The 24,356-nt window shown below is 37.7% G+C and overlaps 2 protein-coding genes across 3 annotated transcripts in view; both read left to right on the top strand.

The window, feature by feature from the left end:
• LOC130917415 (BRD4-interacting chromatin-remodeling complex-associated protein-like) overlaps window positions 1-4,941 on the top strand; it is a 59,492-nt gene extending 54,551 nt beyond the window's left edge. The window contains exon 15 of one of the 2 annotated variants that reach the window (XM_057838798.1): window positions 141-4,941. In XM_057838798.1, coding sequence (XP_057694781.1) covers window positions 141-1,537 — 1,397 coding nt within the window. In that variant the 3' untranslated portion in view covers window positions 1,538-4,941. The remainder of the gene's footprint in view (window positions 1-140) is intronic. The other variant, XM_057838799.1, reaches the window with a different exon arrangement.
• An 8,832-nt stretch (window positions 4,942-13,773) lies between these two features.
• Window positions 13,774-24,356, top strand: part of LOC130918052 (EH domain-containing protein 2-like) — a 30,762-nt gene continuing 20,179 nt past the window's right edge. The window contains exons 1-2 of the mRNA XM_057839921.1: window positions 13,774-13,911; window positions 22,605-22,772. The gene's annotated coding sequence lies outside the window, so the exon portion shown is untranslated. The remainder of the gene's footprint in view (window positions 13,912-22,604; window positions 22,773-24,356) is intronic.

Below are 24,356 nucleotides of genomic sequence, written 5' to 3'. Positions count from 1 at the left end.
TCCTTAAACTACTGAATGCTACCAGCCCTAGTCAAAATGGATTGGACTTCTAGCAATGGCAACCAATTAGTTACTACTGAAAAATAAAATACATTTTAAAAAGTTTTTTCCCCCCTAACGTGCACTGTGTCTGATTGCAGAGGAATTTGTCGCCAACGCTCGTCAACTGGAGAGTTTGGCTTCTTCCCATCAGAAGTCTCCTCTGCCTCAGCTCACCGCCAGTATCAGCGTCGCCCCAGCCCCCGCCACGGCTCCACCACCACCGCCGGAACCCGCGCCTCCCGTTCCGGCGGTTCCGTCGCACGTCCCACCAAAGCCCCCTCCCGCTCGCACCCCGTCTCCGACTCCTGTCGCCGCCCCTCCCGTCACCCCTCCGCCTACCGCCTCCTTCCCAACAAAACTGGTGATAAAACAGGGCGGCGGCGGGGCATCGGTGTCGTGGTCCAGTAGCTGCGCCCCTCCTCCAGGGGGAGCTGAAGCGGTCAACACAAACCCCGTTTTCACACGCGTACACACAGCCTCATCATTGTTCTCCTCCTCAAACTCAAAAATGGACGACGATGATGATGACGAGCTTCCGCAGAGGGTCAGCAAGCCGCCCATCAAGACCTACGAGGCGCGGAGGAGGATCGGCCTGAAGCTTAAAATCAAGCAGGACCAAACGGGTTTTGGTAAGGTGGTCCACAACACGGCTTTAGACCCCGTACACACATCTCAGCCGAACAAATCCCAACCCTCCCCCGCCCCCACACCCGTCGAGGGCTCTCAAACCCAGTCACCCGTACCGGCACCCACGCAGTCCTCGCCCTCCACACAAATGAACGGCACTCTGGAGCACCATGTACCGGCCCCCGCCAACACCGCCCCCTCGCAGACCACCTGCCGCCTCCCTCTCCGAAAGACTTACCGCGAAAACGTCAGCCCCCGGGTCAGGCCGGGCGTCCCCGGGGGCGGCGGGGACGACGACTCGGCGCCCTACCCGGCCCCAGTGCACGAGAGGACGGTCATAGCCAGCGTGAAGGTAGAAAAACTGAGCCGGGACCCCGTTGACGAGGTGTTCAAACACGCCGTCAAGGGGTCGAAGGGGAGCGGGGACGATTGCTCGGAGCAGGGCGACTTCCCCAAATACAAGAGGACCGGTGGGAAAACAAAACAGCGGCAAGCGGGGACTTTTCGCATGGACCAGCACGCGCCGGGGCCCCCTTCGCCGGACTTCGCCTCGCTCCCCGCCAAGCGCTGCAAGTCGGACTCGCCCGACATGGACAACGCCAGCTTCTCTAGCGGCAGCCCCCCCGACGACTCCCTCAACCAGCATTTGCAATGCGCCATCGACAGCATCCTCAACCTACAGCAGGAGCCCGCGCCCCGTGGGCACCAGCACAAGGGCGGCAACGGCCGGACGCGACCGAGACCCTCGGCGCCGCCGCCCTCGTCGTCTTCCTCCGCATCGTCCGCCGCTTCCTCGCTGGCCCAGCACGCTCAGGTCAGTGGCCGGGGCCACAATGGCAGCCTGGTTCCGCAGACTCAGAGTAGATAACGGCCCCCCCGGCCCCCCGGACTTACAGGGGGAGGGGGGCGCCCGAGGGAATAGCGAGAGAGGAACGACGACTCTGCCAAGTTTTGTCTGCTGTCGTGTTTTTGTCGTCTTCTCCTTCTGTTGTCACATGACACTGCCCCCCCTCCCCCCATAAACTCCGCCCCCTGCACATTCCATTTTGGTCTTCCTAAAGCAGTGTTTCGTAACCATTACTGAGCCAAGGCACATATTTTCATACTCGCACAGCACACTACCGAACAAAATATCACAAAAATCCGCGTTTCACCGGATCAACCCTAAACTTAACAGGTCAACTTTGAACTTCTCCTAACATTTGAATGTCCAAATGTTAAACTCACTGGCTGCCATTGGCGGCAATAGACGTTCAATTTGTTTAAGGGGGCACTACATCAAAAACAGAAAATGAACAATGAAAATCATTTCAATTCATAAAAATCCCAGAGAACCATAGGCATGGTTCTAAAGATCTTAGCAATACAATGTTTTACAGTTTAATACATTGTGGTTACCATGGTAACCAAAATTAAATGTAATTGGTTAACCCCCCTAAAATGCTTGCTTCTGTGTTAAATTATGGGGAATTTTGTTTTCATATTTCAACTAACAATAACTGCGCCTCGGATATTTGGTCGATAGAAACAACTCAAACATTTTTATTTAGGGATGTCCCAATCACATGTTTTTGCACTTGAATCCGAGTCACCTAATCTTGAGGGTTTGCCGATAACAAATCCCAAACCGATACCTCGGCAATGTATTCAGCAGGGGGAAAAAGCACACTGAAATTTAATTTATGAAGTTTAGCACAACAGTGAATTAAACAAAGTTTAAAAAAAAAAAAAAAAACGTAATTTTTTAAAATATAGAATATTTTATGGAATATTCTTTCAAAGAGGTAAATAATATATTGGAAATTCCACTTATTGCATAACTACCAAAATATATTAAAAGATCAATCAGTCAATTTTACTTGGTTCAAGAAAACTGAAGCACTTAATTCCAACGCTAAAGATGAAACATTAATACATTTTAAAAGCTTTTTTTTTTTTTTCCCGCAAAAAAAAAAAAGTTTAGTGTATTTTTCAATGTAAAGTTACAGAATATTGAAGATAACAATGGAAACTCAAATTTGTGGTAAAATTACCGAGCAAAATTAGTGAACAAAAACTTTTACGGCTTCTTATTTTTTTGTATAAAAGCTACAGAACATTGAAGATAAAAATCTAAAGTGTCAGAATTTCATCTTGAAGTAAAACCAAAATGGAAAGAAAATAGTTTTTTTTTTTTTTTTTTTTTAATTTAACATCGAAGCTAAGAACCAATATAGTCAAAATTGGCTAGCTAGCTAATTTGTCAATTTGAAGGAGGCCTAAAAACAAAATTTGAAATCTTATTTTTTGTGTAGTACTCCCTTTAACTTAAAATAATAACTTAAAATAATGTCAAAATATATAGCAAAAAATCAAAATTTGCAAAGGTAGTAAACTTTGAAGATAAGAACCTAAACTTTCAATTTAGCTAGCTAGCTAGTTAAATTGTCAATTTGAAGTAGGCCTAAAAACAAAATAAAAATCTTATTATTTGGGTATTACACCCTCTAACTATCTAAATAACCCCAAAATATGTAGCAAAAGTAGCTAGCAAAATTTGCGAAGGCACTGAACTTCGAAGTTAAGAACCTAAACTTGAAAAAATAACTAGCCAGCTAGCTAAATTGTCAATTCGAAGTAGGCCTAAAAACAAAATTTGAAAAAAAATCATTTTTGTGTATTACACCCTTTAACTTGAAATAACCCAAAATTATAGCAAAAATAGCAAAATTTGCAAAGGCACTGAACTTCGAAGTTAAGAACCTAAACTTTAAAAAATAACTAGCTAGCTAGCTAAATTGTCCATTCGAAGTAGGCCTAAAAACAAAATTTAAAAAAATAATAATCATTTTTGTGTGTACACCCTTAAACCTGGGGGGGAAAAAAAAAAAAAAAAAACTCAAAATATGTAGCAAAAATACCTAGCTAAATTTGCAAAGGCACTGAACTTTGAAGATAAGAACCTACATTTTCCAAATTAGGTAGCTAGCTAGCTAGCTAAATTGTCAATTTGAAGTAGGCCTAAAACCAAAATTTAAAAATAACATCTTTTTAAACATCTTATAACCTAAAAATATATAGCAAAAATAGCTAGCAAAATTTTGCAAAGGTTACTGAACTTCGAAGTTAAGAACCTAAACTTTCAAAATTAGCTAGCTGGCTAAATTGTCAATTTGAGGTACGCCTAAAAACAAAAACAAAAAAAACATTTTTGGTTTAGTGGTGGAAGTAACGCCTGTCATTTTTTATAAGTAAAATTAGCAAGCAAACTTGCTAAATTTGTGAACAAAAACAATTTTGACTATTTTTATCTAATTATTTTTGTCTTAAGCTAAACATTGAAGATAAGAACCCAAACTGTCCAATTGCGTAACAAAATTAGCTAGCTATTTAGCCAAACCGTCACTCGAGTTGGGGGGGGTGGGGGGGGGTCTATTTTTGGTGTACTGCTCCCTTAAACTGGAAGGGCTAACAGTTAATCATGTTTCACTGCCATTTATGGGGAATTTGATTGCTAGCCCCTACCAATCAAAATAGATTGGACGCCTATCCTCGTCAATGTAGACTAAGGAGTCCATAATATCCTTCTTCAACTGGGATTGGTAAATGGCGTTTTCACATTTTAATCTCATTAAACTCCACTCACAAACCAGTAAATTATCTCAGCCAGCAGGGGGCAGGCCAAGCACACCCATTCATTCTTGAACAGTCAACTTCATCCTTTCCTCTCCATGTTTTTGTTTTGTTTTGTTTTTCCAATGTAAACCTGGCAGGCAAAAGTCCACCTGAAACGCAGCACAAGCGGGCGGCAGCGAGGAATAAAAGGAACAATAATAATGTACAAAAAAAGAGCGCAAGAGAATTTGAAGTATAGTATTACAGATTAATTTTGTATTGTATTTATTGTGTATAAGGATACTTTTTAAAAAAGAAATGTACATTTAGTAAAAGTGTAAATTAAACCTTGCTTCTTTTATGAATTGTGGAGTCATTTTTTATGTGATGTGAAACGTCTGATTGTTATTGTTGAGCTTAGCATTAGCTACAAAAGAACACAATAGCGCATGTTGGACTGAATAGTTTTTTTTTTTTTTTCATGGAACAAAACTTTTTAAAAGACATTTTGGATGCTATAGATGTCAATTTGAAGGTTTTGGGTTAAATCTCCCATTTTTTTTAAACAATATTAATAATGACACATTTTAATGTACCATTTTAAAGTAAATTAATGCAACAAATTTACAGGGTGATAAATTCTGAAATTATGATGGGCCTGATTGAAATGCCTGAATCAGACTTCATAATGTATTGACGGGGTGCGGGACCGATTCATCGGAGCCCATCTCAGTCAGAGCTGACGGAATGGAACCAAAAACAGCTTTTTCCATTGAAAATTCTTGTGACTAAATGCTTAAATCTCTAATTCTTTATAGATATGAACGTAAAACAGTCTCGATACTTGGTTAAAAGCAAAAAAAAAAAAAAAAAAAAAAAAACGAGCTGTTTGCAGTTATTTTACGTAAATATTGCGAACTATGATGCTAGTCAGTAAGCAAATTGGCAGACGCCATATGTAAACAGCTTTTTCCGTTTAAAATTCTTGTGAATAAATGCTTAAATCCCTGAATTCTTTACAGATATGGACGTAAAACAGCCTTGATTCTTGGTTAAAAGCAGAAAAACCTGGCAGTTCGCAGTTATTTTACATAAATATTGTGAACTATGATGCTAGTCGGTAAGCAAATTGGCGGACGCCATATGCAAACAGCTTTTTCCGTTGAAAATTCTTGTGAATAAATGCTTAAATCCCTGAATTCTTTACAGATATGGACATAAAACAGCCTTGATTCTTGGTTAAAAGCAAAAAACCTGGCATTTAGCAGTTATTTTACGTAAATATTGCGAACTATGATGCTAGTCTGTAAGCAAATTAGCAGACGCCATAGGTAAACGAGCTTTTTCCTTTGAAAATTCCTGTGAATAAATGCTTAAATCCCTGAATTCTTTATAGATATGGACCTAAAGCAGTCTCGATTCTTGGTTAGAAGCAAAAATAATAATAAAACGTGCAGTTAGCATTTTACGTGAATATTGCGAACTATGATGTTTGTCAGTAAGCAAATTAGCGGCTGCCATATCTAAACAAAGCTTTATCCGTTGAAAATTCATGCGAAAAAATGCTTAAATCCTTGAATTCTTCATAGATATGGACGTAGAACAGTCTCGATTCTTCGTTAAAAGAGCAAAAACCGGGCAGTTAGCATTTATTTTACGTAAATTTTGTGAAATATAATGCCAATGCTGTAGCGGCTAATTTCTCCCATTGATTTTTTTCACAACGTTTCAAAATACATCCATGGTATGAAAAATACAATAATTACCTTGAATCCTCGAACAAATCCCTCCTGAGACAATCCTTCCTGTTTGTATGCGGTACATCTTTCGTACTTTTTCAACCTTAAAACCGGCGTTGGATCCCTGCATGTGTTGACCGACTGTGACCGACTGCGAATAACTGAAGCGGACTGCAGGATGGCCTAACCCTACTCGAAGGGGTTGTGCAACGGCCGACGGATGTGACCCATCACCGTCAATACAATTATGAAGTCTGCTTGAAAAAATAAAATAAACATGAGCTATTCTACTGAAATTTTAATTGTATACATTCAAAAACGAAATAAAACAATTATAAAATGTAACAAAGAATGCATATTGGGGAAAAAAAATTTCAATGTAATAATTTTTACCGAACAAAAATGAAATTAATTTCATTTTAACACTATAAACTGCAACTTTTTTCCCCCTCATTTTGAATGGTTCGGTATATAGTCCAGTGGGGCTTATTTGTTGATTTAGCTGGGTTAATAGGTAACACTTTATTTGACGACGGCGTCATAAGACAGTCATAATTATGATATGACACTGTCATGGGCATTAATGAACGCTTATGACCAAGGGCACAGGTTTGGTCACAACATTGGTAGGGACGATATAGAACGGGGGTCAGGGCCACATTTCTCACGAATATGAACCTAATGAATTAATAGGCTAAATGCAACATTTGAACATAATTTATATTACATTAACATACACAATAAATACAAATGTATTGATAATCTCTTAAAGATCCAGGAATACAAAAACAACATTTGCCTTAAGACCACTTAACATTGTCTGTCTAAATAAAGAAATTAAATGTAACTGAAAAAAACGTCTTCGGGAATGACAAAATATAAAAATGGAGTCCTCCTTAAAGGCAAGGCAAGGCAAGGCAAATTTATTTATATAACACAATTCAACACGAGGCAATTCAAAGGTCTTTACATCACATGAAGATCATATAAATCACATTTAAATCAATACAACGTAAAAACCAAGACAAAAGATCGCACTTAATCACAGAATAAAAATAAATAAATACAAATAAAACAAAAAAAATAAAACAAAAACTACTACTCCTAATAATAATTGAAATCAGCAATGGAGATAAGCACAAGAGGAATAGAAAGCAGGTAGATTGAAATATATAGACAGTTATGGATATGCAGTGCTAAACAAAAGTGTTTTTAGCCCTGATTTAAAAGAGCTAACAGTTTGAGCATACTTCAGAGGTTCGGGTAACTTGTTCCAGAGGTGAGGGCATAGTAACTAAATGCTGCCTCACCCTGCTTGGTTCTTGTTCTTGGAACATGCAGAAGACCGGTTCCAGACGACCTTAGAGGTCTAGATGTCTCATAGGAATCTAACAAGTCAAGCATGTAATTTGGTCCAAGGCCATTAAGTGTTTTGTAGACGAGCAGTAGTATTTTATAGTCTATCCTTTGACTCACTGGAAGCCAGTGTAGCGATTTCAAAACCGGTGTAATGTGGTCCAGCTTCCTTGTATTTGTGAGGACTCTGGCTGCAGCATTCTGTACTAGCTGCAGCTTCCTGACTGATTTTTTATCAAGACCTGTAAATATACCGTTGCAATAGTCCAATCTGCTGAAAATGAATGCATGCATAAGTTTTTCCATGTCTTGTTGTGTCAGAAGCCCCTTAATTCTGGTTATATTTTTTAGGTGGTGATAAGCGGATTTAGAGACGGACTTTAGATGGCTATCAAATTTTAGGTCTGAGTCAATAATTACGCCGAGGTTTCTGACTTGATTTGTAGCTGTAAGTGACATTGTGCTAAGTTGGCTGCTTATCTTCAGGTAAAACACGACTGCTTTTGTCCACATGCAAAGTCAAACACAACAAAAAACTCCTTTGGGATACTTTAAGACCACATGAATAAAATAAAAATGAAAATTGGGGAGAAAGGCAGGGGTGAAAGTGGCTAGAATTTCTTGCTGGAACTCTCCGATGTGAAGGTCGCCACGGAGCCAGATTTTTTTTTTTTTTTTTTTTTTTGTTCGGGGTCAAACCTCTAAAGCGACTGAAATGCAAAGAAAACTTTTTTGCACAGTTATTTCTAGGGTTGTTCCGATCATGTTTTTTTGCTCCCGATCCGATCCCGATCGTTTTAGTTTGAATATCTGCCGATCCCGATATTTCTCGATCCGATTGCTTTTTTTTTTGCTCCCGATTCAATTCCAATCATTCCCGATAATTTTTCCCGATCATATACATTTTGGCAATGCATTAACAAAAAAATGAATAAAACTCGGACGAATATATACATTCAACATACAGTACATAAGTACTGTATTTGTTTATTATGACAATAAATCCTCAAGTTGGCATTTACATTATTTACATTCTTTCTGTGAGAGGGATCCACCGATAGAAAGACTTGTAATTCTTAAAGGATAAATGTGACCTTGTATATTGTGACTAAATATTGCCATCTAGTGTATTTGTTGAGCTTTCAGTAAATGATACTGTAGCCATTTAACTTCTGCCCAAATGCATAATGGGAAGTGCGACCATGACTGTGCGTAGTGGTACCAATTGATACATCTTCTCTGCGTTGGGAAATATAATAGGGTGTTAAGAAAAAGATCAACTACTAACTTTCTTCCCCACATTGCTTCCCACGATATTTCTAATTGTTGAGAGAGGGATTGTAAGGTTTTACCCAATTAAAAAAAAAAAAGCTTCAAAGGCTGCCAAAATTCTCTCTACTCATTTAACGTTGCCTTTTAACTCTATGTATACGTAAAACAGTGCCATTATAGACTGAACGCGACATGATAGCCCTAGTTTAAGCCAAAACTAAAGACTCTGGATGAGTGTAAGACATTTTGTCTGTAACGTTAAATACAATTAGAAAACAATTTAATTAAAAAATATACAGTTGTGGTCAAAAGTTTACATACACTTGTGAAGAACATAATGTCATGGCTCTCTTGAGTTTCCAGTTATTTCTACAACTCTGATTTTTCTCCGATAGAGTGATTGGAACAGATACTTTTTTGTCACAAAAAACATTCATGAAGTTTGGTTCTTTTTTGACTTTATTATGGGTTAACAGAAAAAGTGATCAAATCTCCTGGGTCAAAAATATACAAACATGGATCTGAAAAAGCGAATCATTGACTTGAACAAGTCAGGAAAGTCACTTAGATCCTTTTCAAAGCAGCTGCAGGTCCCAAGAGCAACAGTGCAAACAATTGTTTGTAAGTATAAAGTGCATGGCACTGTTTTGTCACTGCCACGATCAGGACGAAAACGCCAGCTATCACCTGCTGCTGAGAGAAAATTGGTCAGGAGGGTGAAGATTCAACCGAGAATCACCAAAAAGCAGATCTACCAAGAATTAGAAGCTGCTGGAACACAGGTGTCAGTGTCCACAGTCAAGCGTGTTTTGCATCTCCATGGACTGAGAGGCTGCCGTGCAAGACGGAAGCCTTGCTCCAAAAGCGGCACCTTAAGGCTCGACTGAAGTTTGCTGCTGATCACATGGACAAAAATAAGACCTTCTGGAGGAAAGTTCTGTGGTCAGACGAAACAAAAATCGAGCTGTTTGGCCACAATGCCCAGCAATATGTTTGGAGGAGAAAAGGTGAGGCCTTTAACCCCAAGTACACCATGCCTACCGTCAAGCACGGTGGTGGTAGTATTATGCTGTGGGGCTGTTTTTTCTGCAAATGGAACTGGTGCTTTACAGAGAGTAAATGGGATATTGAAGAAGGAGGATTACCTTCAAATTCTTCAAGATAACCTAAAGTCATCAGCCCGAAGATTGGGTCTTAGGCGCAGATGGGTATTCCAACAGGACAATGACCCCAAACACACATCAAAAGTGGTAATGGAATGACTAAATCAGGCTAGAATTAAGGTTTCCGAATGGCCTTCCCAAAGTCCTGACTTAAACTTGTGAACAATGCTGAAGAAACAAGTCCATGTCAGAAAGCCATCAAATTTAACTGAACTGCACCAATTCTGTCAAGAGGAGTGGTCAAAGATTCAACCAGAAGCTTGCCAGAAGCTTGTGGATGTCTACCAAAAGCGCCTAATTGAAGTGAAAATGGCCAAGGGACATGTTACCAAATATTAGCGCTGCTGTATGTATATTTTTGACCCAGCAGATTTGATCACTTTTTTTCTGTTCACCCATAATAAAGTCATAAAAGAACCAAACTTCGTGAATGTTTTTTGTGACAAAGAAGTATCTGTTCCAATCACTCTATCAGAGAAAAATCAGAGTTGTAGAAATAACTGGAAACTCATGAGAGCCATGACATTATGTTCTTCACAAGTGTATGTAAACTTTTGACCACAACTGTATCTCTGTCAGGGCTATGAGTGCGTGTATGTGTTGGGGGGGTGTCAAGTCATCAGTTAATCAGATGTGCATTTTAGGGGTGCGTTTGGTTCATAGATAAGCCGCACCGGACTATAAACAACAGCGATCCTCACTGTATTATGGGATATTTACACTAAAAGATATTAACCGAAACAGTTTATTTGACAGTGGCATCATTTGACTGTCATAAGACCATCATAATTATGACATGACACCTCATGAGCATTAATGAATGCTTATGACAGATGTCAATTAGTGTCATCCAGCAAATTTTGTCACTATGTTCAGCTCAGATCTTTTATTACACGTATGACACTAAATGACATCTGTCATCAGCAAGGGCGTAGGTTTGCCTCGGGACGGTAGGGACATAACACTAACAACTTTTCAGGATGCTTATATTGTCCCCACCAACTTTTGAGCAACCTTATTTGCATTATAAGATGACTTCCGTTATATAGTTCATTTAGATCATCTTCCCATATGTTGTAAGGATAGAATTGATCTACCGTATTGGCCCGAATATAAGACAGCCCTGATTATAAGACGACCCCCTCTTTTTCAAGACTCAAGTTTGAAAAAAAGACTTTTTGAACACCAAATTATTTTTTTATACAGAAAATAATTACAGTACATCCGAAACAAATGATTATAACAATATATATGACAGAAAAAGCATGTTATTTTGCCTCATTCAAATCTTAATATCGAACATTTAAATATGTAAACTCAAATGCAATCACATTCGTAAATGAATGGCTTCTGGTTTTTGAAATGTAAATAAACTAGGGTTGTTTCGATCTTGTTTTTTTGCTCCCGATCGTTTGAAAAAATGAATAGAACTCGGACGAATGTATACATTCAACATACAGTACATACAGTGGGGAGAACAAGTATTTGATACACTGCCAATGGGAAAACCCATTGGCAGTGTATCAAATACTTGTTCTCCCCACTGTAAGTACTGTATTTGTTTATTATGACAATAAATCCTCAAGATGACATTTACATTATTAACATTCTTTCTGTGAAAGGGATCCACGGATAGAAAGACTTGTGACTTTGTATATTGTGACTAAATATTGCCATCTAGTGTATTTGTTGAGCTTTCAGTAAATGATACTGCAGCCATGCCCCAATGCATGATGGGAAGTGGAACCATGATGGGAAGTCAAACCATGACTGTGCGTCGTGCTACCAATGGATATATCTTCTCTGCTTTGTGAAATAACTTTAAATCATTTGCTACCTTGCTTCCCCACATTGCTTCCCATGATATTTCTAATCATAGGGAGAGAGATTGCAAGGTTTTAGCCAATTGAAGAAAGGCTCCAAAGGCTGCCAAAATTCACTCTACTCATTTAGCGCTGCCTTTAATCTCTCTATATAGGTAAAACAGTGTCATTACAGATTGAGTGCGACAATGAGTGAGAGTGTCGTGAAGCGCATATATTATTAGCGTTAAATCTTTTAACATGACACATTTTTTAATGAATTAATTGCCGCCGTTATCGGGATATTTTTGCTAACCTACCTTAAGCCTAAATTAAAGACTCTGGATGAGTGTAACATATTATGTCTGTAACGTTAAATACAATTAGAAAACAATTTATATATATATATATATATATATATATATATATATATATTTTAAAAAGGCGTGGCCGATTTTTTTTGCCGATTCCGATACTTTGAAAATGACGTGATTGGACCCGATCGATCGGCATCATCTCTAAAATAAACCAATCTATTGTGATAAAACAACAAAATTGCAATAACTGCATTAACCATCAAAGTGAAGTCTAACTAACTGTAGTCTTGAAACAAATCTGAATAAGGAAAAACATTGCAATAAAATAATGCAAACTGGTTAAACGTGAGAGTAGCTGAGATCTGTCATGACAGAACATCGCTTCAATGATATCTGGTGCCATCTAGCGTTGTGAATGGGGAGAGTAGCTCAGATCTGTCATGACAGAAGATCGCTTCAATGATACCTGGCGCCATCTGGCATCGTGAATGGGTCTAATGTCTAGACGGCGAATATAAGACGACCCCCTCTTTTTCAGTCTTATTTCAATGCAAAAAACATCGTCTTATATTCGGGCCAATACGGTAAGTGAATTCTTTTCATTATGTTCAGACTTACATTTCTCTCATCTCTATTGACCAAAGCTTACGGTCCCAGTTGAAGCCGTGGACCATGTGTATTTTTGTGTGAGACCAAGATTGAGTTTTTTGACAACAAACACTCTAAGTGGGTCTGGCGTGCCACGAAAGATGCGCATGCTGAAAAGCACCTCATACCCACTGTGAAGTATGGGGGTGGGTCAGTGATGCTGTGGGGCTGTTTCGCTTCCAAAGGCCCTGGGAACCTTGTTAGGGTGCATGGCATCATGAATGCTTTGAAATACCAGGACATTTTAAATCAAAATCTGTTGCCCTCTGCCCGAAAGCTGAAGATGGGTCGTCACTGGGTCTTTCAGCAAGACAATGACCCAAGACATATGGCCAAATCTACACAGAAATGGTTCACCAGACACAAAATCAAGCTCCTCCCATGGCCATCTCAGTCCCCAGACCTTGTTTTGTTGGCAAAAGGGGGTTGTACAAAGTATTAACACCTGGGGTGCTAATAATTGTGACACACATTATTTGATGTCAAATAATTTTTTCTTTATGTGGGATTTTTTCCCCACTGAACGAAAGCACTTGTATTGAAGGTTGGATTTTTCTCTTTTTTCCATTAAGGTCCCATATTATTTGAATTTTTTAAAAAAATATTAGAAGCTAAAAAACAAATCTTTTTCAGGGGTGCCAATAATTATGGAGGGCACTGTAGTTTCTATGAGGTGTACTCACTTTTGTTGCCATGGGTTTAGAGATTAATGGCTATATTTTGAGTTATTTTGAGAGGAAAATAAATTAACTCTATTATATAAGCTGCACACAGACTACTTTTTATTGTGTCAAAGTGTCATTTTGTCAGTGTTGTCCCATGAAAAGATGTACTTAAATATCTGCAGAAATGCAAGGGGTGTACTCACTTTTGTGATACACTGTATTTGTGTTGGCTGCTTCTGACGGCTCTGGACGTCCAATCCGTTTGAAGTGGAAGGGTTGGAAGCTAATGAAACAAGAGATAAACTCATTTAAAAAGTGACTTTTACTAGCCACGTGATACGTCTGGAATCGTTTGATTCCACAGTAGCAAGTTGTCATGTGAAGACCTCGTGTGTCATTTTCACACAAAAAAAAAAAGGTCTCCGCCCAAACGCAATTTTTCACGGGCCCTCCTCTTTAATTCTTCCTTCTGGAGTGTTTTGTGCTTCTGCTAGCGTTGCCAGGCATCCCCGGGGAGGAGGAGGAAGAAGAGGAGGAGGAGTATCCAAGTGGGAGTGAGGGCAAAAAAAAAAAAAATCAGGACAAGAACGACATCAAACCTCGCAGGAGACGGAACGAAAAGACCTCTCCTTTTACCTCCACCTTTCACCCCAGCTGAGGCTACCAGGGGCGCGCCCTTGTCAAAGGTAAAAATAAAAAAAGATTTTTGTGTTTTTGTATTGAACTGTGAGTTTAAAGTTTGGAAAAATCAGATTTGATATAAAACAAAAAAATAGTGAAAAGTTAATTTTATCTAACTTTGGAGTGCATGATCATATGTACGTTTTTCCTATATCAGTGTGAAAAAAAGGATTTTATTGACTTGAAATGTTTATTTTTCGAACTATTAACTAATAACTATTTAGTCAACCACTAATTGTATAAGTTCTCCCACTTAAAAATATTAGAGAGGCCTGTAATTAACATGGTTAAACCTCAACCATGAGAGACAGAATGTGGAAAAAAACAACAACCAGAAAATCACATTGTTTGATTTCTAAAGAATTTATTTCCAAATTAGAGTGGAAAATAAGTATTTGGTCAATACCAAAAGTTCATCTCAATACTTTGTTACGTACCCTTTGTTGGCAATAATGGAGGCCAAACGTTTTCTGTAACTCTTCACAAGCTTTTCACACGCTGTTGCTGGTATTTTGGCCCATTATTCTCTGCAGATCTCCTCGAGCAGTGATGTTTTGGGGCTGTTGTTGGGCAACATGGACTTTAAACTCCCTCCACAGATTTTCTATGGGGTTGAGATCTGGAGATTGGCTAGGCCGCTCCAGGACCTTGAAATGCTTCTTACGAAGCCACTCCTTTGTTGCCATGGCTGTGAGTTTGGGATCGTTGTCATGCTGAAAGACCAAGCCACGTCTCATCTTCAATGCTCTTCCTGATGGAAGGAGATTTTCACTCAAAATCTCTCGATACAGAGCCCCATTCATTCTTTCCTTTACACTGATCAGTCGTCCTGGTTCGTTTGTAGAAAAACAGCCCTTTAGCATGATGTTTCCACACCTATGCTTCATAGTGGGTATGGTGTTCTTTGGATGCAATTCAGTATTCTTTCTCCTCCAAACACGAGAACCTGTGCTTCTACCAAAAAGTTCTATTTTGGTTTCATCTGACAATAACACATTCTCCCCGTCCTATTCTGGATCATCCAAATGCTCTCTAGCGAACCGCAGACGAGCCTGGACGTGTACTTTCTTCAGCAGGGGGACACGTCTGGCAGTGCAGGATTTGAGTCCCTGGCGGCGCATTGTGTTACTGATAGTAGCCTTTGTTACTGTGGTCCCAGCTCTCTGTAGGTCATTCACTGGGTCCCCATGTGTGGTTCTGGGATTTTTGCTATTATTTGCTATGATTTTTGTTATTATTTTGACACCACAGGGTGAGATCTTGCATGAAGCCCCAGATCAAGGGAGATTATCAGTGGTCTTGTATGACTTCCATTTTCTAATAATTGCTCCCACAGTTGATTTCTTACACTAAGGGTTTTACCTATTGCAGAGTCAGTCTTCCCAGCCTGGTGCAGGTCTACAATTTTGTCTCTGGTGTCCTTCGATAGCTCTTTGGTCTTGGCCATAGTGGAGTTTCGAGTATGACTGACTGAGAATGTGGGCAGGTGTCTTTTATACCGATAATGAGTTAAAACAGGTGCCATTAATACAGGTAAGGAGTGGAGCCTCGTTAGACCTCGTTAGAAGAAGTTAGACCTCTTTGACAGCCAGAAATCTTGCTTTTTTGTAGGTGACCAAATACTTATTTTCCACTGTAATTTGGAAATAAATTCTTTAAAAATCAAACAATTTGATTTTCTGTTTTTTTTTTTTCCCACATTCTGTCCCTCACGGTTGAGGTTTACCCATGTTGACAATTACATGCCTCTCTAATCTTTTCAAGTAGGAGAACTTGCACAATTGGTGGTTGACTAAATACTAATTTGTTCCACTGTACATATTTTTAGTTTTGTAACAGGGAAATTCCATAAGTAGAGACGCGTTTTCCATGTAAATGCCCTACTCTGTTCCAAGCCCCCCACAGTTCACACATAAATCTTTTATAATGCATAAAAATGCACCAAAACGTGGAACAAATACATGTTACAATTAGATTACTGCACAATAAACATAAAGTCTGAATGGTGCATAATGTAAAAAAAACAATAATAGAGTAAAGAATAAAAGTTAATATACGCGAATAAAGAGGACGCTGGAATATACACATACAGTAGAGGTCCCTCTCAGCCAATTGGATGCCAGGAATGCAAGGCAATAGCCAATGGCAGAGCAGCTATAAGTATATTACGTTCGGTAAACTCTGGGAGCTGCGAGTACCACCCACACTATATTTTTGTCTTTCGTTTCCTGAAATATTTTTCTTCACAAGATTTTACCATTGAGGCATGTCTTAACATGAAAATTCTGTATGTAGGGACGTTCGTAAGTAGAGGTACCACTGTAATAGTAAGCTGGAGAACAAGAGGCTAAATAAGCATTTGTTAGCATCACATATTAACAGTTTTTCGGATAATTGTGGCCTAAACAACAGGTGTTTCTTTTTTATTTTTTTTGTTGCATAGCAGTGTCTCGTCCTCCATTTTGGGGCCGGCCGCGATCTTATTTTTGACTTTATTTTATTAATATGATGTATAATACAATATGTTTTTGGCTAGTTATTTTGAGATTTAGGAGGTATTTAGGGTCATATAAAGGGTTAATTCCAATTTAGGCGGAAAATCGGGTTACGTCGCCAGCGTAGGAAGGGATGTTTCTATTTTTTTATGCCACAGTATGTAATAATGCTTGCATTGTTCGTATACACCGTACTTGGACTATATATCGCACTGGCTTAAGAATGTAAAATGAAGAGAACAATAGACATACAAATAACAACAAAGAATTTTGTGACGCTTACGTGTTTCCGTTTGGTTTCTTCGTAGTACGTAATAATGGTTACATTTTTTCGTATACAACTGACAAGTAATATTTTTAAGGATTTTTATGTTTTAGCCTTTTTCTTCATAGTTAGTAATGCTGCGTACGTTATTCGTATACGACAGTGAATAAAGGTATATGGCGCTGGCATGTGAAGGAATCTGACCTTCTAGCTTAAGCGCCGGACCCGTGCTGGCGCAGCTCCAACGACCTGGGCCAGCGGGACCCCGACAATGTGGCTAGAAGGGCAAACTCCGCGCGATCACCTTAGTCTTAAAAGGTCTTTAAAAGGTTTAAATAAGGCTCACCGGGAACAAGTTGACAATTTTATTCGGGTCAACAGCGATCAAAACAGCAAGGCGGAACAGAAAGACTCAGGCGGGGAGGCAAGGTCACCCTATCACAAGTCAACAAAAGGTTCTCGAGAAAAATAACAATGCTTAATTTAACATTCAGTGTTTTAAAGGCTCTCCCAGGGCGGGCTGTGGGCAGGAAGAAGAGTGTGTTTAGGATTATTGTCTGTTTGTGGATTGGACAGGAGGATTCGGGAGGTGCTGTTGTCCGGGCAACGAGGGTTGGTGATTTTGCCACCTCAGCGTCAAAGGGGCTGTTGGAGATTTTTCAGTCGTGTTATCAATTGGATATCGGGTGTTCTCCGATTTTCCTTGTGTTGGGACAGAGCGTCCTGCTATTTGTTCTGGACTGTCCGGGAGAAGTGAGTGCGAGACTTGGTGGTACAGACACGGGCTTGTCAGCGTCAATCTTGCTCAGTTAGTTGGGCTTCCGTGACAAGAAGGCATTGTTTATCTCTTATTCCCTATATTCGGCTTGTTTTCCTCTCTCATCTCCTTCACGTTTCCAATTATTTTTCATCGTAGTACGTAATAATAGTGGCGTTTTTGGATACAACTGCGAAGAAAAGACTTTGTGGATCTGACTTGTTTTCCATTTCATTTCTTCGGAATACGTAATAATGCTAACGTTGTCCGTTTGACGGAAAAGAAAAGAATTTATGGAGCGTACAAGTTTTTGTTTTTTCGTAGTACAAAATAATGCTTACGTTTTATTTTTTATTTTTTTTAATATCACGGCAAAGAAAGGATTTCATGGAGTTGAAATGTTTCCATTTTCTTTTTTTGTTAGTACGTAAAAATGCTTACGTTATTTGTATAAGACAGTGAAGAGTGGATTCACTGGAGCTGACATTTCAACTTATTTTCACTCAGTAAAGTTCAGTTGTATTTAACTTCTAAATACAATACTATTCATGTTTTTAAAAATTGTCTAATAATCACGTACGTTCTAGCTAAAATTGTCAATAATGATACATATAATACATTTTGGCATGCGTCAAGTCCTTGTTTAAAGTGGAAAAGCTGACTTGTTTTCTCCTGTTGTTGCTTTCTCCATTCTGACACTAACTTGGTATCTTGTGACATGTCAGTATTGAGCTTTGCTTTTCCCTCCGCCCCACTAATGACTCCAAAAATGGAGACGCTGCCTCTGCTCCACTTAATGAACGGCGCCTTTTTAGTCCAAAACCAGGATTCCCAAATGGAATTTTTCTCCTCCCCTTTCCGTACAGTGTGAACATTGTGGAGCTAAAAAAGCGGAATGTATTGGTCACTTTGCGCTGAAGTCATGAAGTGTGGCCTAAACATGGGCAGGGCTTGAAAGGCTTCCAGTTTGGAGCACCAGCTTTTTCCAGGCATGCACTGACAATGCTAGGCAGCCTCCTGGAGGGCTTAGGGGAAAAAAAAGGGGAAAAAAATTCCACATCTGCACTCGAGGTGCAGCAAGCACTCCTTCGCAATCGGTTGCCTGCCTCAGGCGGGAAGCAAGTGGGATGGTCGGAGAGCCAAACTTTTTCCACTTAAGCTCATGTACAGAAAACATGGAAGGAAGCCCCCCACCCAGCACACCCACATCAGGTTTAGGAAACATGCACTCTTCATAAGTTAGCTGTAGGGCAACATTTGCTAGTGTAGAAGTTTATGTATTTAAACTAGGGCTGTCAAACGATTAAAATTTTTAATCGAGTTAATTACAGCTTAAAAATTAATTAATCGTAATTAATCGCATTTCACACCATCTATAAAATATGCCATTTTTTTCTGTAGATTATTGTTGGAACGAAAAGATAAGACACAAGACGGATATATATATTCAACATACGGTACATAAGTACTGTATTTGTTTATTATAACAATAAATCAACAAGATGCCATTAACATTATTAACATTCTCTTAAAGCGATCCATGGATCGAAAAACTTGTAGTTCTTAAAAGATAAATGTTAGTACAAGTTATAGAAATTTCATATTAAAACCCCTCTTAATGTTTTTGTTTTATTAAAAGTTGTAAAATTTTCAATCAAAAAATAAACTAGCAGCTCGCCATTGTTGATGTCATCCACCATGCTCGCTCCCCAAACCCGTAAAATCATTTGGACCCAAGCGCCAGCAGAGGGCGCCAAACAACAAAAAACAGGTAACAAATAACAAGTTTACATTACACATCTGTCATTTTAATCTGAGCGGGGCGTGTGCGTTAATTGCGTCAAATATTGTAACGTGGTTAATTTAAAAAATTAATTACCGCCCGTTAACGCGATAATTTTGACAGCCCTAATTTAAACAGAAAAATATGTCAGTTTAATGATATTTTGATGACCAAGCTAAATGTTGTTAGAAGTAATTAATTCAAGTTTATTTATATAAAGAGGAAAACATATCAATTTAATGCCATTTTAACAAGTAAGCTAAATGTTATTAGCATTAAAGTGCCTGTGACACCATAAAAATAATCTTAAATAGCATTATTATTTTAATTAAAATCATATTTTGAGACGATTCGACTATATACAACAATTTGGCAAAGCGCAGATGACGAGAAATTAGTCTTTTAATCTGCCGTTTAGCCCCGCCTGTCATTATAGCGCTCTAGCGTCCCCAGCTGGAGGATGACATCGGCAGAGTAACGCTTTCAGCTGATTTAGAATTCAGCCCAATGGAGGAGGAAGATTCAGAACAAGGAAAATGTGACAGAGAGTAGCAAAATTTCATCATTGTTTTTATCTATCTACGCCAATATTTTTACAGGATATTCTTTTAATCTAAGTATTTTTCCTCAATTGCTAAATAAATTGTATGGTCATGACAAATAATAGTCTTGTGCTAAATGGAATATGAAATGTTAAAAGTGTATTTAGTCAGTAAGACAAGGCTAAATTACTGCCAAAAACTGCCGACTTCTTAAACCTCCCAAAAGGTATTTTATGCCATGCCACCGGAGTTAGTCCGGCTTTTGTCTTTTCCCTGCCTCGGCTTCGGAGACGGAGGAAAGAGAGTAAACAAAACGAGGAGTGAGAGCTAGGCGACATGCTAACCCAAACCGAACGACTCTTCCATGTCTCCTCCTTGCCTTTCGAAAATAAAAAAACCCATACAAGACTACCCCAACTCATGTCACACACGGCGAGGGGGGGTGGTGCTTGTCTTCACCGATCGGCCAGCTCCCTGCGGCGAGCAAGTTTCAGCTCGTCGTTCTGCTGCAGCCACGGCAGGCAGGTTGAGCTCGTCACCGGGGAGACAGAGGTGGTGAACAGGATCGTTTGGAAATCCATAAAGTCTCACACCACTCTCCCTGGTGTAGCAACAAAAGCCTGCAGCACATTGGGCTGTCATGACGCAAAAAATTAATCCACAAAATCAGCTGAATCTGCAGTCCTTCTGCATTCACTACGAATGGCTGTATTGTGATGATGGTTAGTTCGCTGACGTCACATTCGCCTTCTTCCTCAATCCGAGACCATGGCCGGAGCCCGGAAGTCTTCATTTTCGTAGCAAGGGATACAAAAAATGGAATAAATACATTGATCGCTTCCACACACATCCAAGCGGTCCTTTTCATTCAAGAGCATAAAATGCCACATGTTATATGAAAAAAACATGCTTTTTTGTGTCACAGGCACTTCAATTAATTCCAGTGTATGCATTTTAAGAGAAAAACATATAATTTTAGTGCTATTTTGTTGACAAAGCTAAATGTTCTTGGCATTAATTAATTCAAGATTAGACTATGTATTTAAAGAGAAAACCAGATATTTTGTTGACAAAGTTAAATGTTGTTAGCGTTTATTAATTCACATTTGAGAAAACATCAGTTTAGAGATATTTTAATGACTAAGCTAAATGTTATTAACATTAATTAATACATGTTTTTGTGTTTTAGGAGAAAAGATATTAGTTTGGTGATATTTTAGTGACTAAGCTAAATTATCTTAGCAGTAATTAATTGCAATGTATGCATTTAAAAAGAAAATCATCAGTTAGTGATATTTTGATGACAAAGCTAAATGTTACCATTAACTAATTCGAGTTTATGTATTTAAAGAAAAAAAAAAACATTAGTGATATTTTGATGATGAAGCTGTTATTAGCATGAATTAATTCATGTTTATGTATTTAAAGAGAAAAACATCAGTTTAGTGATATGTTGATGACGAAGCTAACTGTTATTAGCATTAATTCATTCGTAGCAAACTGTTATTAGCATTAATTAATTCGTGTTTCTGTATTTAAGGAGCAAACATATTAGTTTGGTGATATCTTAATGACTGAGCTAAATTATGTAAGCGTTAATTAATTTCAATTTAGTGACATTTTGATCACAAAGGTAAATGTCATTAGCATTAATCAATTTAAATTTATGTATTTAAAGAGAAAAACATCAGTTTAGTGATGTTTTGATGATGAAGCTAACTGTTATTAGCATTAATTAATCCATGTTTATGTATTCAAAGAGAAAAACATCAGAGATAGTTTGTTGACAAAGCCAAATGTTTATAAGTGTTTATTAATTCACATTTTAGAAAACATCAGTTTAGTGATATTCTCATGACTAAGCTAAATTTTATTAGCATTAACTAATACATGTTTCTGTGTTTTCGGAGAAAACATTAGTTTGGTGATATTTTAATGACTAAGCTAAATGTTATTAGCATTAACTAATACATGTTTCTGTGTTTTCGGAGAAAACATGTTGCGTTGGTGATATTTTAATGACTAAGCTAAATGATGTTAGCGTAAATTAATTGCAATTTAAGAAAAGAAAAACATACCAGCTAGTGATATTTTGATGACAAAACTACATGTTGTTAGCATTAAATAATCCATGTTTATGTATTTAAAGAGAAAAAAATCAGTTTAGTGATATCTTAATGACTTAGCTAAATTTTGTTAGCGTTAATTAATTACAATTAATGCATTTGAAGAGAAAAACATATTAATTTAGTGACATTTTTATGACTAAGCTAAATGTTATCTGCATTAATTAATTCATGTTTATATATTTAAAGAGAAAACATCAGTTTAGTTTTAATGACTATGCTAAATGATGTTAGCGTTAATTTATTCCAATATATGCATGACTTTAAAGGGTAAAGAGAAACCCGTATCATTTTAGTGACATTTTGATGAGAATGTTAACTGTTGCCAGCGTTAATTAATTCAAATTTATGAATTTAAAGATATTTATTTAGTGATATTTTGTCGATAAAATTTTATGTTGCCTGGCTGATAAAGCTAACGTATTTTAAAACATAGTAATTAATTTTACCCTTTCAGGGACATTGGTCACTTCAGTAGACAACTATTCACGTTGGTTCATTCGCTGCCAACCATCCAACTTCGAATGGATTGGACGTCTATTGCTGCCAATGGCAGCCATTGAGTTAATTTTAAAAAATAACATTGGACAAATTGTTATTGTGTCCCATTTAGCCTATAGGAAACTGACATACAGAATATTTTTGATGAACTTTTTGTAAAATCAGCCTAAACGGGGATATCGTCAACATCCTCATCATCTTAATATCTCCTTTGATGCTCACTTTATAGACCATCGGCCACTTCAAACGGGAACTTTTTGGCGTGAAGCTTCAAGGACGACGGAGCATCTTTTCTACACAAATACAGGAAACAGCTGAAGCTTTTGCTTTTTTTTTTTTTTTTCCCAGCAGAGGAAATAAAGCCCTCACGCATCCAACAAGCTCCTTCTCTCACTCTGTGAGTATCATGTCCTCACCTTACACGAAGCCAAAAAGAAGAAGAACGTATCCCAACAGTAAAGTTGAAACAAATAACAACACATTAGTAGAGACACTCACCAACACAAACATAGCTTTAAGTCCTATTTATTTAAATGCAATGTTTTTTTCTCCTTAAAACCCAAAATGAGCAGGAAGTGACCCGAAAATGCCCCCAAAATTAAAAGTAAGTTCACCAAATTCAGAACAGCGTGAATGCCATTTTTCCATAAATTGCATTTCCTAGTGTTACTTAGTAATAGGGGTGTGACAAAATATCGAAATGGTGATATATCGTGATATTTTGTATCCCAAAAGGTTATCGATATGCTCCTGCAAGAATCGAGATATCCTTTTAAAAAGGTGTCAATGTCTAAAAAAAAAAAAAAACTACCAAAGCTACCAAAATCTTCCACCATAATAGTGTCTCAGATAACTCTAAGGCTGACAATAACAAAAACTAGCAGTTCACACCGCAGTAATGTTTAATTTCCATAAGTATTATGAACGTCTCTTCATAAAGATTATTTTTGTATTATGTTAATAATTAGATAGTCTGTGAAAAATGACATAGCCAACAAGCTACCAAACAGCTATCAGGGTAACGAATTTTAAATGAAAAATTATTAGTTTTGCAACAATTTTCATGAAAACTTTGATTTTTAAAAAAAATTTGACTATGACAGTAAAAGGTACAGATTCATAATATTTAATTTACATAAGTATTATGAGAGTCTCTTAGCAAAGATTCCGATTTTTTTTTTGGTATATCAGTAAATAGTGCATTAAAAATTACGTAGCTAACTAGCTAGTTTTGCAACAATTTTCACTAAAACTTTTTTTAATTGACTATAGCAGTAAAAGGCACGCAGTGTAGTAATATTTAATTCACAATAGTATATGTAGGTCTTAGCAAAGATTCTTAATTTTTGCTTTTATTTTTATCATCAACTGGTCAGTTAAAAATGACATAGCCAACTAGCTAACAAGTAGCTATCAGACTAACAAATTTGAATTTAAAATAATAGCTTTTTTAATGACTATGAAAATAAACTAATAGTACCCACTGGTAATATTTAATTTTTAATTGCTTTAATTTTTATTATTAACTGGTAAGTTCAAAATGGCATTGTTAGCTAGGTGGCTAACGAATTTGAAATAAAAACTATTCGCTGTGCAACAATTTTCACGAAAACTTTTTTTTTTTTTTAATGACTTTATGACCATAAACTAACGGTACACACTGTCGTAAAATTTTAATTTCTTTCGTATTATGAACGTCTCTTAGCAAAGATTCTTTTTGTTTTTATCAATAAATAGCTTAAGTTAAAGTTAAAAATGGCATAGCCAACTAGCTAACAGGTAGCTATCAGGCTAACAAATTTGAATTTAAACTAATAGGTTTTTTTTTAATGACTATGAAAATAAACTAATAGTACACATTGGTAATATTTAAATTTTTAATTGCTTTTATTTTTATCATTAACTGGTAAGTTAAAAATGACATGGCCTTATATCTACTAAACTAACGGTACACACTGTCATAAAATTTTAATTTCCTTAA

This window comes from Corythoichthys intestinalis, chromosome 6, assembly GCF_030265065.1.
Source record: "Corythoichthys intestinalis isolate RoL2023-P3 chromosome 6, ASM3026506v1, whole genome shotgun sequence".
NCBI classification, from domain to species: Eukaryota; Metazoa; Chordata; class Actinopteri; order Syngnathiformes; family Syngnathidae; genus Corythoichthys; species Corythoichthys intestinalis.
This window is presented reverse-complemented; position numbering and strand designations above follow the sequence as displayed.